General features: G+C 48.8%; 1 protein-coding gene across 1 annotated transcript in view; it reads left to right on the top strand.

Moving 5' to 3' along the window:
* The window catches only part of UQCC6 (ubiquinol-cytochrome c reductase complex assembly factor 6), a 75,306-nt gene extending 63,273 nt beyond the window's left edge, over window positions 1–12,033 (top strand). The window contains exon 3 of the mRNA XM_085653249.1: window positions 11,691–12,033. Coding sequence (XP_085509375.1) covers window positions 11,691–11,786 — 96 coding nt within the window. The 3' untranslated portion in view covers window positions 11,787–12,033. The remainder of the gene's footprint in view (window positions 1–11,690) is intronic.
* The last annotated feature ends 288 nt before the right edge of the window (window positions 12,034–12,321 follow it).

Genomic DNA, 12,321 nt, shown 5'->3' with positions numbered 1-12,321 from the left:
AATCGGGAGCCAACCTTATCCATATTCAGCAGTCCAGCCTCTATCTCCAAATGTACTGGGATGGAATCTGGAGGATGTTCGGCCACTCGAGTCTATGTACTATTCAACCATCTATCGAACTAGCACTGTTGCCTGACATGGAAGAGGCGGAAGGAATTAATCCCCATTCCTAAAGGTGGCTGGTCTTATCGTTTGCTATAGCCAAACTATGTACATTGGGCGAATGTAAGTCTTCTTCACTTCCAAAACTATTGGAGTGGACCGAACCGATTGTGACTCTAGCAGTTTATGGAAGAACAATTTATAAATTGATTGACAACATTTCAAAATTAGAAGAAATATAGGTCCCTTTCTTGGAAAACCTTTTGTGATCAGCTAACCTGAGAATTACTCTATGGGTGGGAAAATTCCCAGACCCACTGTAGATACGTCGAACCACATGCACAGTAGATGCCCAACAAGACAAACATGTTGCCTATGGTATGCAGAAATACTTCATCCACTACTTTATGACAGAGATACCAAAATACTATCTTGGCCGCTTACGGTAGTAGTCTGATCAGTCAGATGGGAGAAACTCGATAACAATCTTGCACCCACTATATAATATACAATTTATCTTAATTATTTTCAAGTATGTTACCAAAGGTGTGTTTTTTTTTAACTGTATTCACACTACAAAAGCTAATAATCATTTATGCACAAAGGTTCTAATATGTATTGTCATGAGAAATACCTAATAAAAAATATTCAAACATGAGAAGGGCTTGTTTGTTCCTGAAAAGAAAGTGTACTCCCGGGCTGCAGGGTGACTGTGTTTCCAAACATTCCTTAGGCAAAACGGCATTACAAAAGCAGTTACAAGGGTACAGCCAGTGCACATCTGTTTGAGGTCTAAAGATCCATCCACTACTCTGTCGAAGTCAACTCCAGTTATGGTTAATCTAGATTTGGTATGTAGGAGGACAGAACCCATTGTCTTTGGGTAGGGATCTGGCAGCGGAAACAGAGCAAACACATTCAGAACTATCAGCCCGGTCCCTGCACCGTCCTTGTTACCATAAGATATATATGGCAAGCACAGCGGACCTGAACATTTTTTGAGTACATAGTAGGCAGCAACTCCCGTCAGGCCCCTGGCTGAACTGGCATGCAAATCCTTGTAAAAATTGTAGCTGCCTACGAATTTGCAGGTGTGATCCATTAGATAAGTCTTTTGAAGTAACATGATATCTGGAATCAGATTCCCTCACTGCAATACCTGGAACCGCCAGGTTCAGCCCTGCAATGTTAAGATCTCATTCTTGGTCCACTGAATTTACCATAGAGCAAGCCAGGGGGTTCTCCGTCTAAGGCTTGATTTTATAGCTCCATAGGTTGGTTCTCAACTTTCACTGCTAACAGTATCATAGGCTGTCACAGACCACCCCTTTCAACATCTTTCTACATCTTTGCCTGGTACCACTGCTGTTCGGGCCACAGTACTTCAATCAGCTTGCGATAAGTGCAGTCACACTGATCATCAGAGACAGTCAACTCATCGTGATACACACCCCCATCGCCACAGTGCACTGCCTCTCATTTTATCTCTTGGTGGGACCTCCATGCTCAGTGACTACTCCTCAGGCGGAGGAGGAGGCCCCACACTTGCTCATTGGTTGCATTGGCTGCACCTCCGCAATCTGGGTCCCATACCGCTTCTTTCCAACAGCCCAGCATGTCAACTAGACCTGCTCAATCAACACCTGTTTCAAAGCGCTATGCCCAACAATTCAGCACTTTTTCTTGACCCCTGGCTGCCCCAACACGCTTCACAGCATTGCGCTGCTTTCATCTGCCCACCGCCAGGTCTGGGCCTATTGTCAATGTTGGTGCTCTGGTAGTGAGCCTGAGCAGCTTCCGTAGCAGAGAAGGAGCCATTCTTCAAACCAGATAGCATTGATTTAAGTATGCAAGGAACGTGATCTTTTACTAAGAATTAAGAAAGGTCCCAATTGGAGCCCTCTTAAAAAGCAGCCACCGTCTTACCCTGCCAACCAACCTCTGTAAGCTCTTTTTGTTTTGCTCATTCTGAGGAGAAACTCCAGGTGAAATCCTGACTGTGTAGGGTTGAAGTTTGCTTCATAATACATTAATTGGCTCTGCCTTGTGCAGCCAGTGTCATAAGTGTTTTTTATGTGGGATAAGAGAGAAATTCCTCTGTATGATTAGATACATTCTGCTGGCAAACTGTAATCTGTTGCTAAGCACTTAAGCTATTTAAACCTCTAGTTACTACTTTCAATCAATCAGGATTTGTAGAGAGCAGCTGCTTCACCTGTGAGGGTCTAGAGGTGCTGTCGGATCATGCTACATATTCTCCTATTGATTGAACATCCAGGTCTTCAGGTCCTTCCAGAATTGCTGGAGCGATGATGAGGTTCTGAGGTGCAGAGAGAAGTTGTTCCAGATCTTGACCTCCAGATGGGACAAAGAGCGGCATCCGCTATTTGTCCGGTGGATGCGACAGGTGGCAGATCCAGATCTAAATTTCCTGGTAGGCTGGTGAAATGTCACACGTTGGTAGAGGTATGCAGGTCCTTCATCGTGCAGTGCCTTGTACGTGTGGATGAGTAGCTTATACTCTCTTCATGACTAGTAGCCAGTGGAGTTTCCTGAGGTGAGGGGTTATGTGTGTCCATCTGGGGGGTTCAAGGATGAGTCTGGCCGCTGTGTTCTGGATCGTCTGGAGTTTCTTCGTGAGTTGAGCTGTAATTCCTACATAGAGGAAGTTGCCATAGTCAAGTCGGCTAGTGACGAGATTCTGTGTGATAGTTCGCTCGTGTTGGTCAGGAGCCATCTGAAAACCTTCCTGACCATTCGGAAGCAGGCAGTGGAGATGGCACAGATTTGCTTCTTTATGGATATCTGGTTGTCAGGGAGGATGTCGAGGTTGCATGCATGTTCTGTGAGTGTCGAGGTTAGGCCCAGCTCCACGGGTCACCATTGGTTGTTCCAGTGTCAGTGTGTCTTTGCCTTTCCCGGAGATTAGTATTTCTGTCTTCTTGGTGTTGAGTTTGAGACAGTTGTTCATCCAATTGGCAAGCTCTTCCATGCATCTTTGGAACTTGTCTTTGATGGCTCTTGGATTGTTAGTCAAAGAGAGAGAATGAGTTGGGTATCATCGGGCTAGGAGATGTTGAGTCCATGGCTTTTGATGATGTTGGCCTGGGGGGTCATGTATGTGTTGAAGAGGGTTGGGCTGAGGGATGAGCCTTGAGGTACACTGCAGGTGATGTTCTTAAGGAGCGAGGAGTAGGGAGGGAGGATGATTTTCTGCGTTCTTCCTATAAGGTATGATGCAATCCACTTGAATCCTGCTCCTTGGATTCCGATCTTGTGGAGCCTGTTGATCAGTGTGTGGTGCGATACGGTGTCGAAAGCTGCAGAGAGATCGAGGAGGATAAAGGCCACTGTTTGTCCCTGATCTTGCAGCATTCAGATGTCATCTGTGGCAGCGACTTGAGCTGTCTCAGTGTTATGGTTTGTTGTGAAGCCGGATTGGGAGGGGTCCAGGAGGTCATGGTTTCTCCAGATGTCTGGTGAGCTGGATGTTGATTGTTTTCTCGATGGCGTTGGCAGGGAAGGGGGGCAGTGAGTTAGCACAGTAGTTCTTCAGTTCCGGATCCACAGATGGTTTATCAGCAAAAGCTTCACATTGGCGTGTTTCCGGTTCTGGGGGAAGTGGGCTGTGTTTAAACGAAAGGCACGCTGGATAACGCAAAGAAGTCTAACATATGTTTAATGCAAAATAGCCATCAAGCATCAAGTGGCATAATGAAACTACAGCTAGGCACTAATGAGCAGGTGTTGGCTCTTGTGGTGATAGAATTGCAAGAAGACCATGACTGCTTGATACAGTATTGTAGGGAAAACAGTTGGCATCACTAATTTCTGCAGTTCTTGATTCGTTGTACCGACTTCAGTAAAAGGCTATGCTTTACTGAAACATTTAGGCTTAAATTTGCAATGTACAACACAAGATAACAAAATAGTAGTGTATTTAAAACACATGTAAATATGCATTTATTCTAAAGCTTTAGTGAGATTTAAGAATTTATAACAATAATTAAATTGCAATTGGTAATACAAGTAAAGTTATATATAAACATTCACAATTGTTAATACATACATAGTTCAATAGAAAAGTTTATATCCTCAAATGTCATTATCAAAATCTTCAATGCCACCGAAATTGCATCCGATTTAGTTTCACATTTTTGCTTCTTTAAAAAATATATTGGAGGGGCGTGGCCAAGATGGTGACCTATGAGGACGCAGGAACTCGAGGCTCCTCGCAATGGGCTCCCCTTCCCAGCCAATTCAGGCACAATAGTCCCCAGTTGTGCTTCGAAATTGGCGGAATATCAAGGGGAGGCGAGGAGCTGTGCCTGAGTGCATTTTTGGAGGCGAGCTGTCCCCGGGAGACCCTGACGAGGCCCGCGGCTGGCTGCCACGTAATGGCATCCAGGCTGAGCGGGTACTGATTTGTGTGTGCCCGAGCCCAGCCACGGAGACACCGGGGCTCCTGAGACGGTTTGCAGACCACCGGCCCTGACTGATAGTAATTGGGAGGCAGCGGCGGCAAGACTGCGGGGCGGGAAACACACCGGTGCACCTTCGGCGTGCAACGGAGGACTGAGAGGCGCACTTGAGCGGCGGCACGAAAATTGAGACCGGGGCCGTTGGGCCTACCTGGGCGCGGACTGGCGCCACCCATCTTAGCAGTGCAGCGCGGGACCACAGCACGGGACCCCTGTGAGTGTGCAATAGTGACGGCGGAGAGCAAGAGGATCCTGCGGCCCCCAGCAGACTCGCATGCAGCAAAAGCCATGTACTTGAAGCGGAAGGGAGGTGAGGAGATGGGAGGCCGCTGGTGACCCGTGCGGCAGCATCGGCGAGGCCTGTCGACTCTGCAGGAGAGGGGCGAAGGCAGCTCCACTGATAGCAGCACCCCGGGGGGACGCAGTGGCCGGAAGACGGTGGGCGCAGGTATGGCACACCCCGGGGGCACCCCAGATAGTGGAGTGCGTGCCCCATCGTGGAGGTCAGGAGCGGAGGCCGGGGCGGACTGGAGATCAGTGCAGGAGCACAAAAGGGAGTAACTGGAGGGCCTCCACGGGCAAGGGAGGGGTGCCAGTATCAGTAGTGGGCAGCCGGCCTACACTCCACACTCAGCAAGGAGAACAGGGCACCGGGCGCATAAACCCGGGGGCCCCCGAAACGTCCCTTGAGACGCCTCCGCTCCGGGGATTGGGAACCACAGAGAGCCTTCCTAGGGAAAGGAGGGAGCCAGAATACCCCAGTGAGGTCCAGGACACCGGTAGTCTCAGCGAGACATGCATGCAACCCCCCAGCACGCAACGGAAATGGGCAAGTCAGTGCGGCGGTTCTGAGCCTGCCCGCCAACCTCCCCATCTGCGGTATGGACAGCCAGAGCTCGTGGGCAATTACACGGGGAGACAAGCGGTCCCGCTGAAGCATTCTGAGATCCTGAATTCTTGGTTGGAAGCCGAGGGTGACCCAGGATTGCCACAGTACCCCCGGGAGCGGGCACACTTTTGGCACGAGCTGACACACAGCGAGGAATTCGTGACTCTGGGGGAGAGGTGAACTCTGTGGCTAACCCAGTGCACGGCCCACAGCGAAATTACTCCGGAGGCGCCGGAGATAGTCGGGAACAGACAACCAGGCCCGGGAGCCTCACCATGTCCACAACACGAAGCGAGGAGCTGGAACAACTACAACAGGAATTACTCCGCCTTAAGGACCAGCAGGTGGACATGCAAACACACGCAGAAGACCTAGAAAACAGGTCGAGGTCCGTGGAGTCCCGTTGAAAACGGAGGGGGTGGATGTTGCCCACTACCTACAGGGCTTATTTCGGGAGATCCTTGGCGAGGGTCCGGATTTCGAGATCCGCATCGATCATGCGCACAGAGTGGGCTTGGCGAGACGGACGCCAGCTTCCCCCCCCCCGATATTCTGGCTTTCCTACCAGATTTTCCATTGAAGTAGCGCATCATTCGAGAGGCACGATTGAAGCAGCCTCTTCAATATCAAGGACACCCCGTAGCTCTGTTTCAGGACTTGGCCTCCATCACTCTCCAAAAGAGAAAAGCATTGAAGGAAGTGACTACCTTCTTAAGAGATAAAGGAATATCCTACTCCTGGGTACACCCTTTCCAATTGATCTTTAAATGGAACGGCGCGCTTCATCAGATGAGATCCCTCTGAGAGACAGGGACCCAGATGCCTCCCCTAGTCATTCCCAATGGTCCTTGGGTGGAGGATTGGCCGCAGATGCTCGACCAAAGTGGAACTGAAACCTGACCAGACAACCATGACGCAGGAGCGGGCGTCTGCTCTGGAAGCGGTGACTCAAGACACCTCATTTCCTGAATAACCTGGATCCGCACTTGGGGACACACATGCATGGACTCACAGCTGACTGGGGAGGGGGGTGGCGGGGGGCCGGGTTGTCTGAGTTACACGCTCTTCCTGATTACTCACCCGTTGTCTGCGAACTTGGTAGGCGGGCAGCGGACTATGTTACTTTGTTGAGAATGTTCAGTTGGGGTTAGGGAGGGGAGTGAGGGGGTGTTGGGTGGAAGAAACGAGGAAGGGACTCACTTGGGGAAGGGCTGTTGGGTTTTGGGAAGGGGAGGAGGGGGTGGGGGGAAGGAACCAGTGTGCCACATATGGAGAGGATCCACAAGAGGGGTATTCTAGGGGGAGACCCCCAATGACAATGCTGTCCCTCTTCGCACAGCCACTTTGACGGGGTCGACCCTGAAAGTCATCACCCTTAATGTAAAGGGGCTAAATAATCCCATTAAGAGACGTGCTATATTGTCATACATAGAGCACTCTGGAGCCTCGATTTGTCTCCTGCAAGAAACCCACCTATTGTCCAAAGATTGGCATAGAATGAGATCCCGGGCATTTCCTCACCAGTTTTATTCCTCTACTACTGACAAGAAGGTAGGGGTAGCTATATTGTTCGCGAGGCACTTCCAGAGCACGGTGTGTGATAAAGTGGCAGAAATTAAGGGCAGGCTGTTGGCATATAGTGTTAGGGTGGGGGGCACTCCCATGGTCATTGGATCCCTCTATGTCCATAACTCAAATCAAGAAACTTTCCTTAGGGGAGCCATTTCAGAGGTCTTGAGTCCCCAAGAAAGGCACATACTGGTGGGAGGCGACCTTAACCTGGTCATGGACCTAGACATGGACAGATCAGGCCACCGCTTTGGTTCCACGGGGGCACTGTCGGCAGAGGGGAAAACTTGGTTGGCCCGCAGGGGACTGGTGGATCTATGGCGGGAGGCACATCCTCAAAGTACTCAATACTCGTTCTACTTCCACGTGCACCACACATACGCTAGGCTAGACCACTTTATTGGATCCTCGGAAATCAACAAGCTAGTCGAAGGAGTGGACATCACTCCAGCCACACTATCCGACCATGACGCCGTGTTAGTGACTATAACGGTCCCCCGAACTAAGACAACTGGGGGGAGCTGGCGACTGCGGGAGACCCTACTACAAAGAAAAGGGGTGACCCAACAATCACGCAAGAGTATCACTGACTACCTCACCATCAACGATAAACCAGATACACCCTTGACTGCGCTATGGGGGGGGCTCTTAAAGCAGTAGTGCGAGGGGAACCGATAGCCATCTCGGCAGCACAATCCAGAGAGCGAAAAGAAAAAAGGGAAACACTCACGGCTAAAGTGGTTGAACTCGAGAGGGTGTATAGTCGCACGGGAGCTCCCAGGATATGGAGGCAACTGAAGGCCGCTAGGGCGCAGTTAGCAGGCCTGGACCTGGACAGGGCCGAGTACGCGGCCCTGCAGCTAAAACACACATACGATGTAGGAGGCGATAAAACAGGGCGTCTCCTAGCAAGCAAGTTTAGAGCTCGGGTTCAGCGGTCTAAACTCACAACTATCCGCAAGGCTCAGGGAGAGGAGGTGGGTAACGACGACCAGATAGCCGAGGCCTTTAGGGACTTCTACGCATCTCTATATAGCGAGGACTTGCATATTCTCAAAGACGGAGAGACCTAGCTATGTCACATAACGACGACAGCTCTCAACACAGCTTTAGGGCCTGGGTCTTGAGTTGCTATGACAGACCAAGGGCAACGATACTCGTTAATGGCGTAAGCTCGCGGCCGTTTGACATTAGGTGAGGTACGCGGCAGGGGTGCCCGCTGTCGCCCCTCCTCTTTGCCCTTTACATAGAACCCCTCACACAGAGGATTCGGAACAACCCAGATATCGCAGACATTCCCTTTGGAGGGGAGCAACATGTAATTAGCTCATACGCCGATGACCTCTTGGAGGGGTGCAATATGTAATTAGCTTATACGCCGATGACATCTTGGCGGCACTAGATTTACTCAAGCGGTCAGTGCCTGCCGTTCTGCGGGAACTCTAGGCCTTTGGGAGGGTGTCCAGCTTTAAAATGAATCTGGGGAAATTGATGCTACTACCCTTGGGTTGCAACGCAAACAAGACAAGCGGCGCATCTCCTGAATACGGGGGTCCTGCAACCCCATGACACGATTCCATACTTGGGGATAGTCCTTACACCGTCTACGTATCAGACAGTCACTCTGAACTACGCGGACCTCACTTCCCAAATACACAGAGATATGAGGAGATGGCAGAAACAGCCACTGTCACTGCTCGGCCGCATTGCAGTGGTAAAGATATCCATCTTACATAATATTCTGTACATCTTTCAGACCATCCCAGTCAGCCCTCCCAGGGAAACCCTACGCAAGCTGCAGGATGCAGTGCAACATTTCATATGGGCCGGAAAACGACCAAGGATGCGCAGAGACCTGTCCCAGCGACCTCCGGGTGAGGGTGGATTGAGGATCCCTAACATACTATGATACTTCACACAAGCTACCAAACTTTCCGCCACCTGTTTTGGCCTTCTTAAAATGCTCAAAAAAATTCTTCATCTTTTACCCATGGAGGCAAAACAAGTGGCCATCCAGGGTCTGATCCAGTCCCGCCTGGACTTCAATAACGTCCTATACCTCGCTGCACCAGACTACACACTGCGGAGACTTCAAACAGTGCAGAACTGTGCAGCTCGGACACTGCTCCAGCTCCCACGCCGACAATCCGTCAGAGCTAGTCTGACCAGTCTACACTGGCTGCCAGTCCGCCAAAGAATCCACTTCAAAGCCTTGTGTATTGCCCACCTGGCTTTCTGGGACAAAGGCCCAATCATCACCCGTGACCTAATCTCTCACTACCATCCAAGCAGAAACCTACGGTCAAACCAGACTTTTCTGGCCACCGCACCCAGAATAAAAAGAGCCAGAGCAGGCGGTAGGACCTTCACCCATAACGCTTCCAAGCTATGGAACGCCCTTCCTCTTCATCTGAGAGCCAATTCTAATCTTACCTCATTCCGGAAACAGCTCAAGACTCTTCTTTTCAACTCCCCACAATAATTCTGGTAACTATCCCCGCCTCTGCCTATACATCTGTCGGTCCCTCAGCGCTTGGACGCCCCCGGGCATCCATCGCGCTTAATAAATCCACATACAAATACAAATACTTCCAGGCGGCGCAATTGCGATACCTGGTGGAGTGGAGCCGGCCCTAATCAGAGAAGAGATGGCTCTTCCAAGACAGGGCGATGGTTCAGACATCGCTCTGGAAGATCCCCTTCCTAAGGCGACCGGACAGACCGGTGTACCTTAACAAGTCTCCAATCACCTGCACAGTGATGCGCGTATGGGACACGGTCGCGGTTGAGAGGGGGCTCACCTCCTTCCCTTCCCCACTCATGCCCTTATTCGATAATCCTGAATTTGAACCGGGGAAAGAGAGGCGCGCGTTTTCGCAGTGGCGTACATCAGGCTGCAAATCCGCAGGCCATCTATTCAACCTGGATGGTTCCTCCCGCTCTCCGCTCTACCGCAGCTGTATGATATTAAGGACCCGAAACGCTTCCAATATTTCCAAATCAGACACTGGTTGACACACCCAGAGGTATGCCCCCTGGTAAGCAGAAAGCTGACAGCCTATGAGAAATGGCTCATTACTAAACAGTCTGACCGAAAGTTGCTTTATAAGATGATTTGTTCTCCAGCTTCCTCGGGGTCTTCGGACGGTCTGAAACGATGGGAAAGGGAGTTCGGGAGGGACCTCTCGGACAAAGAATGGCAGGCTATATATTATAGAGCGAATCACACAGCCAGGAATACGGCTAGCAGAGAGGCAGCGGTCAAAGTTGCAACCTATTGGTACTTAACACCAGTCAGATTGAATAGGGGTAATCCTAACCGCAGCCCCACTTGTTGGATAGGCTGTGACGAGGAGGGCACATTGACTCATCTCTTATGGGAGTGCAGGGAGGTGGCGGGCTACTGGACAGCAGTCCTCAATGACATTGACAAACACTTTGATACTGAAATTCCCCGCCTATACACTTTTAGGGCTGCCCAACACCCTCACATTCCCACTGAATTCACTCTGGGGGAGACAGAATGAACTCGCCATGGGAGCGGCTGTTCAACATATCCAATCACTTTGGGGTACGCAGACCCGTCCCACGCACACAGGTTGGCTGCACAAATGATGGTATATTATCGGCATGGAGCGCATCAAAGCCAACCTTACCCAATCTACAGCCTCCTTTAACACTATTTGGCACCCTTTATTATCCCTGCTGGTGATGGAATTTAACAAAACCACATGCCCAAAGTATCTTCGCCTCCTACGACTCACAGATACATCAGCACCAGAAGAAACCCCTGAAGGGTGAACATTTGGCAATCCTCACGCACGGTATCTACTTACAGTAGCAGGGGGGTTGGGGAGGTACGGTTTAGTTTTTCTTGTTCTTCGGAGTCAACAATGGGTCAATCCAATACATTAAAGAACTCTTGTTTTGCATTGCTATGACGTAGGGTGGAGGGGTCGGATTCAGGGCCTGTCCCCACTGTACCAGGACGGGGATACATGAGAACGGTAGTGTGTTTATCTTTCTTTTGCCAACAATTCAATTAAACAGAGTTAAACAAAAAGAAAATATATTGGAGAGCCTTCACAAAACCCCTACTAGCATTTGATTCATCTTCCCCTTTCAAAATGGCATTATTTATCAATTCTTTTTTCATTAGCTGCATCACCGGAACATAGAAGTCAAACTCATTGGTTTGCCAAACAAAAGTAAAATGTTTTTGTCAAACTCATTCAAGGTTAAGGGAATAGAAAAGACAAAGGAGAATGTATCATTCCATAGATTGAATGCACCTGCCAAGTTCTTGGCCATAGATGTTTCTGACAATTACCAGTTAATGCATAAAAACTTAAATGTTGCAGCACCAGGTTAGTAGCCATGAACTAATCATGTATAGTTGGAAATTATTTCCATAGCTGTACAGCCTAATTTTTTCTGCTTCGGACAGTAAAACTACCTCTCATAAGAGTTGCCAACATTGATAGTTCCGAAATACACTTTGCTAATACCAATAGATTATTGTTTATTCACTTGCATTACATTTTTTCCTTACCAGGTAATATTATTTCCTTTGCTAAGCTAGTATGAGACTGTGCCTTTATTTTCCTCTTGGCACATGTTCATTTCAGCTTATAATTGGTGTCTTACAGAGCATACCCGAAGTTCCTCCCAACCCTGGTGAACTCCGGACTGAACTACTTGGACTACGACCCCACCAAACAGAAAAAGTGCAAACGTCCCAATAAACAAATGGTTGATATCTACAAACTCGTGCCTGGTTCAGCAAGGGACCCTACACAAGCTCTTGAATAATGTAAATGCCTTTACACCGTATTATCAGAGGGTCAAAAACATACAAATTGTTCTTGCATAAGTTTTCATACATATTGTTTAAGGCACGTCTAAGTTAATTGTAGGTCTACTACAATATTACTTCTAAGAAGTATTTTTATTAAGTTAAATGTAAAATAAACGTTATCATTATCTAGCTGAGTTGTGGCTTGTTCATGAACATTATTTATCTGTGAAATGTGAATGTACCTTCAACTGAACTGTAGATAATTTTTTTTAAATGAGATTCAAGAGTTATTTGCCTTCTGGTTGGAACCATGACTCGGCTCTCTGGAGTCAAGAAGGACTAGCCAAGCGAGCCACAAGGAAACACCCCAAAATGTTTTAGTATATCATGCTCCCTTCACGGCATGGTGAGCTAAAGCTCATTTAGCCCAAAATTAAGTAATTCTCTTTAGAGAATTACTTGATTTATAAATTATATAATTT

This window comes from Triturus cristatus, chromosome 4_1, assembly GCF_964204655.1.
Source record: "Triturus cristatus chromosome 4_1, aTriCri1.1, whole genome shotgun sequence".
Classification (NCBI taxonomy): Eukaryota; Metazoa; Chordata; class Amphibia; order Caudata; family Salamandridae; genus Triturus; species Triturus cristatus.
Note: the sequence above shows the minus strand (reverse complement) of the source record. Positions and strands in the feature narration are given on the sequence as shown.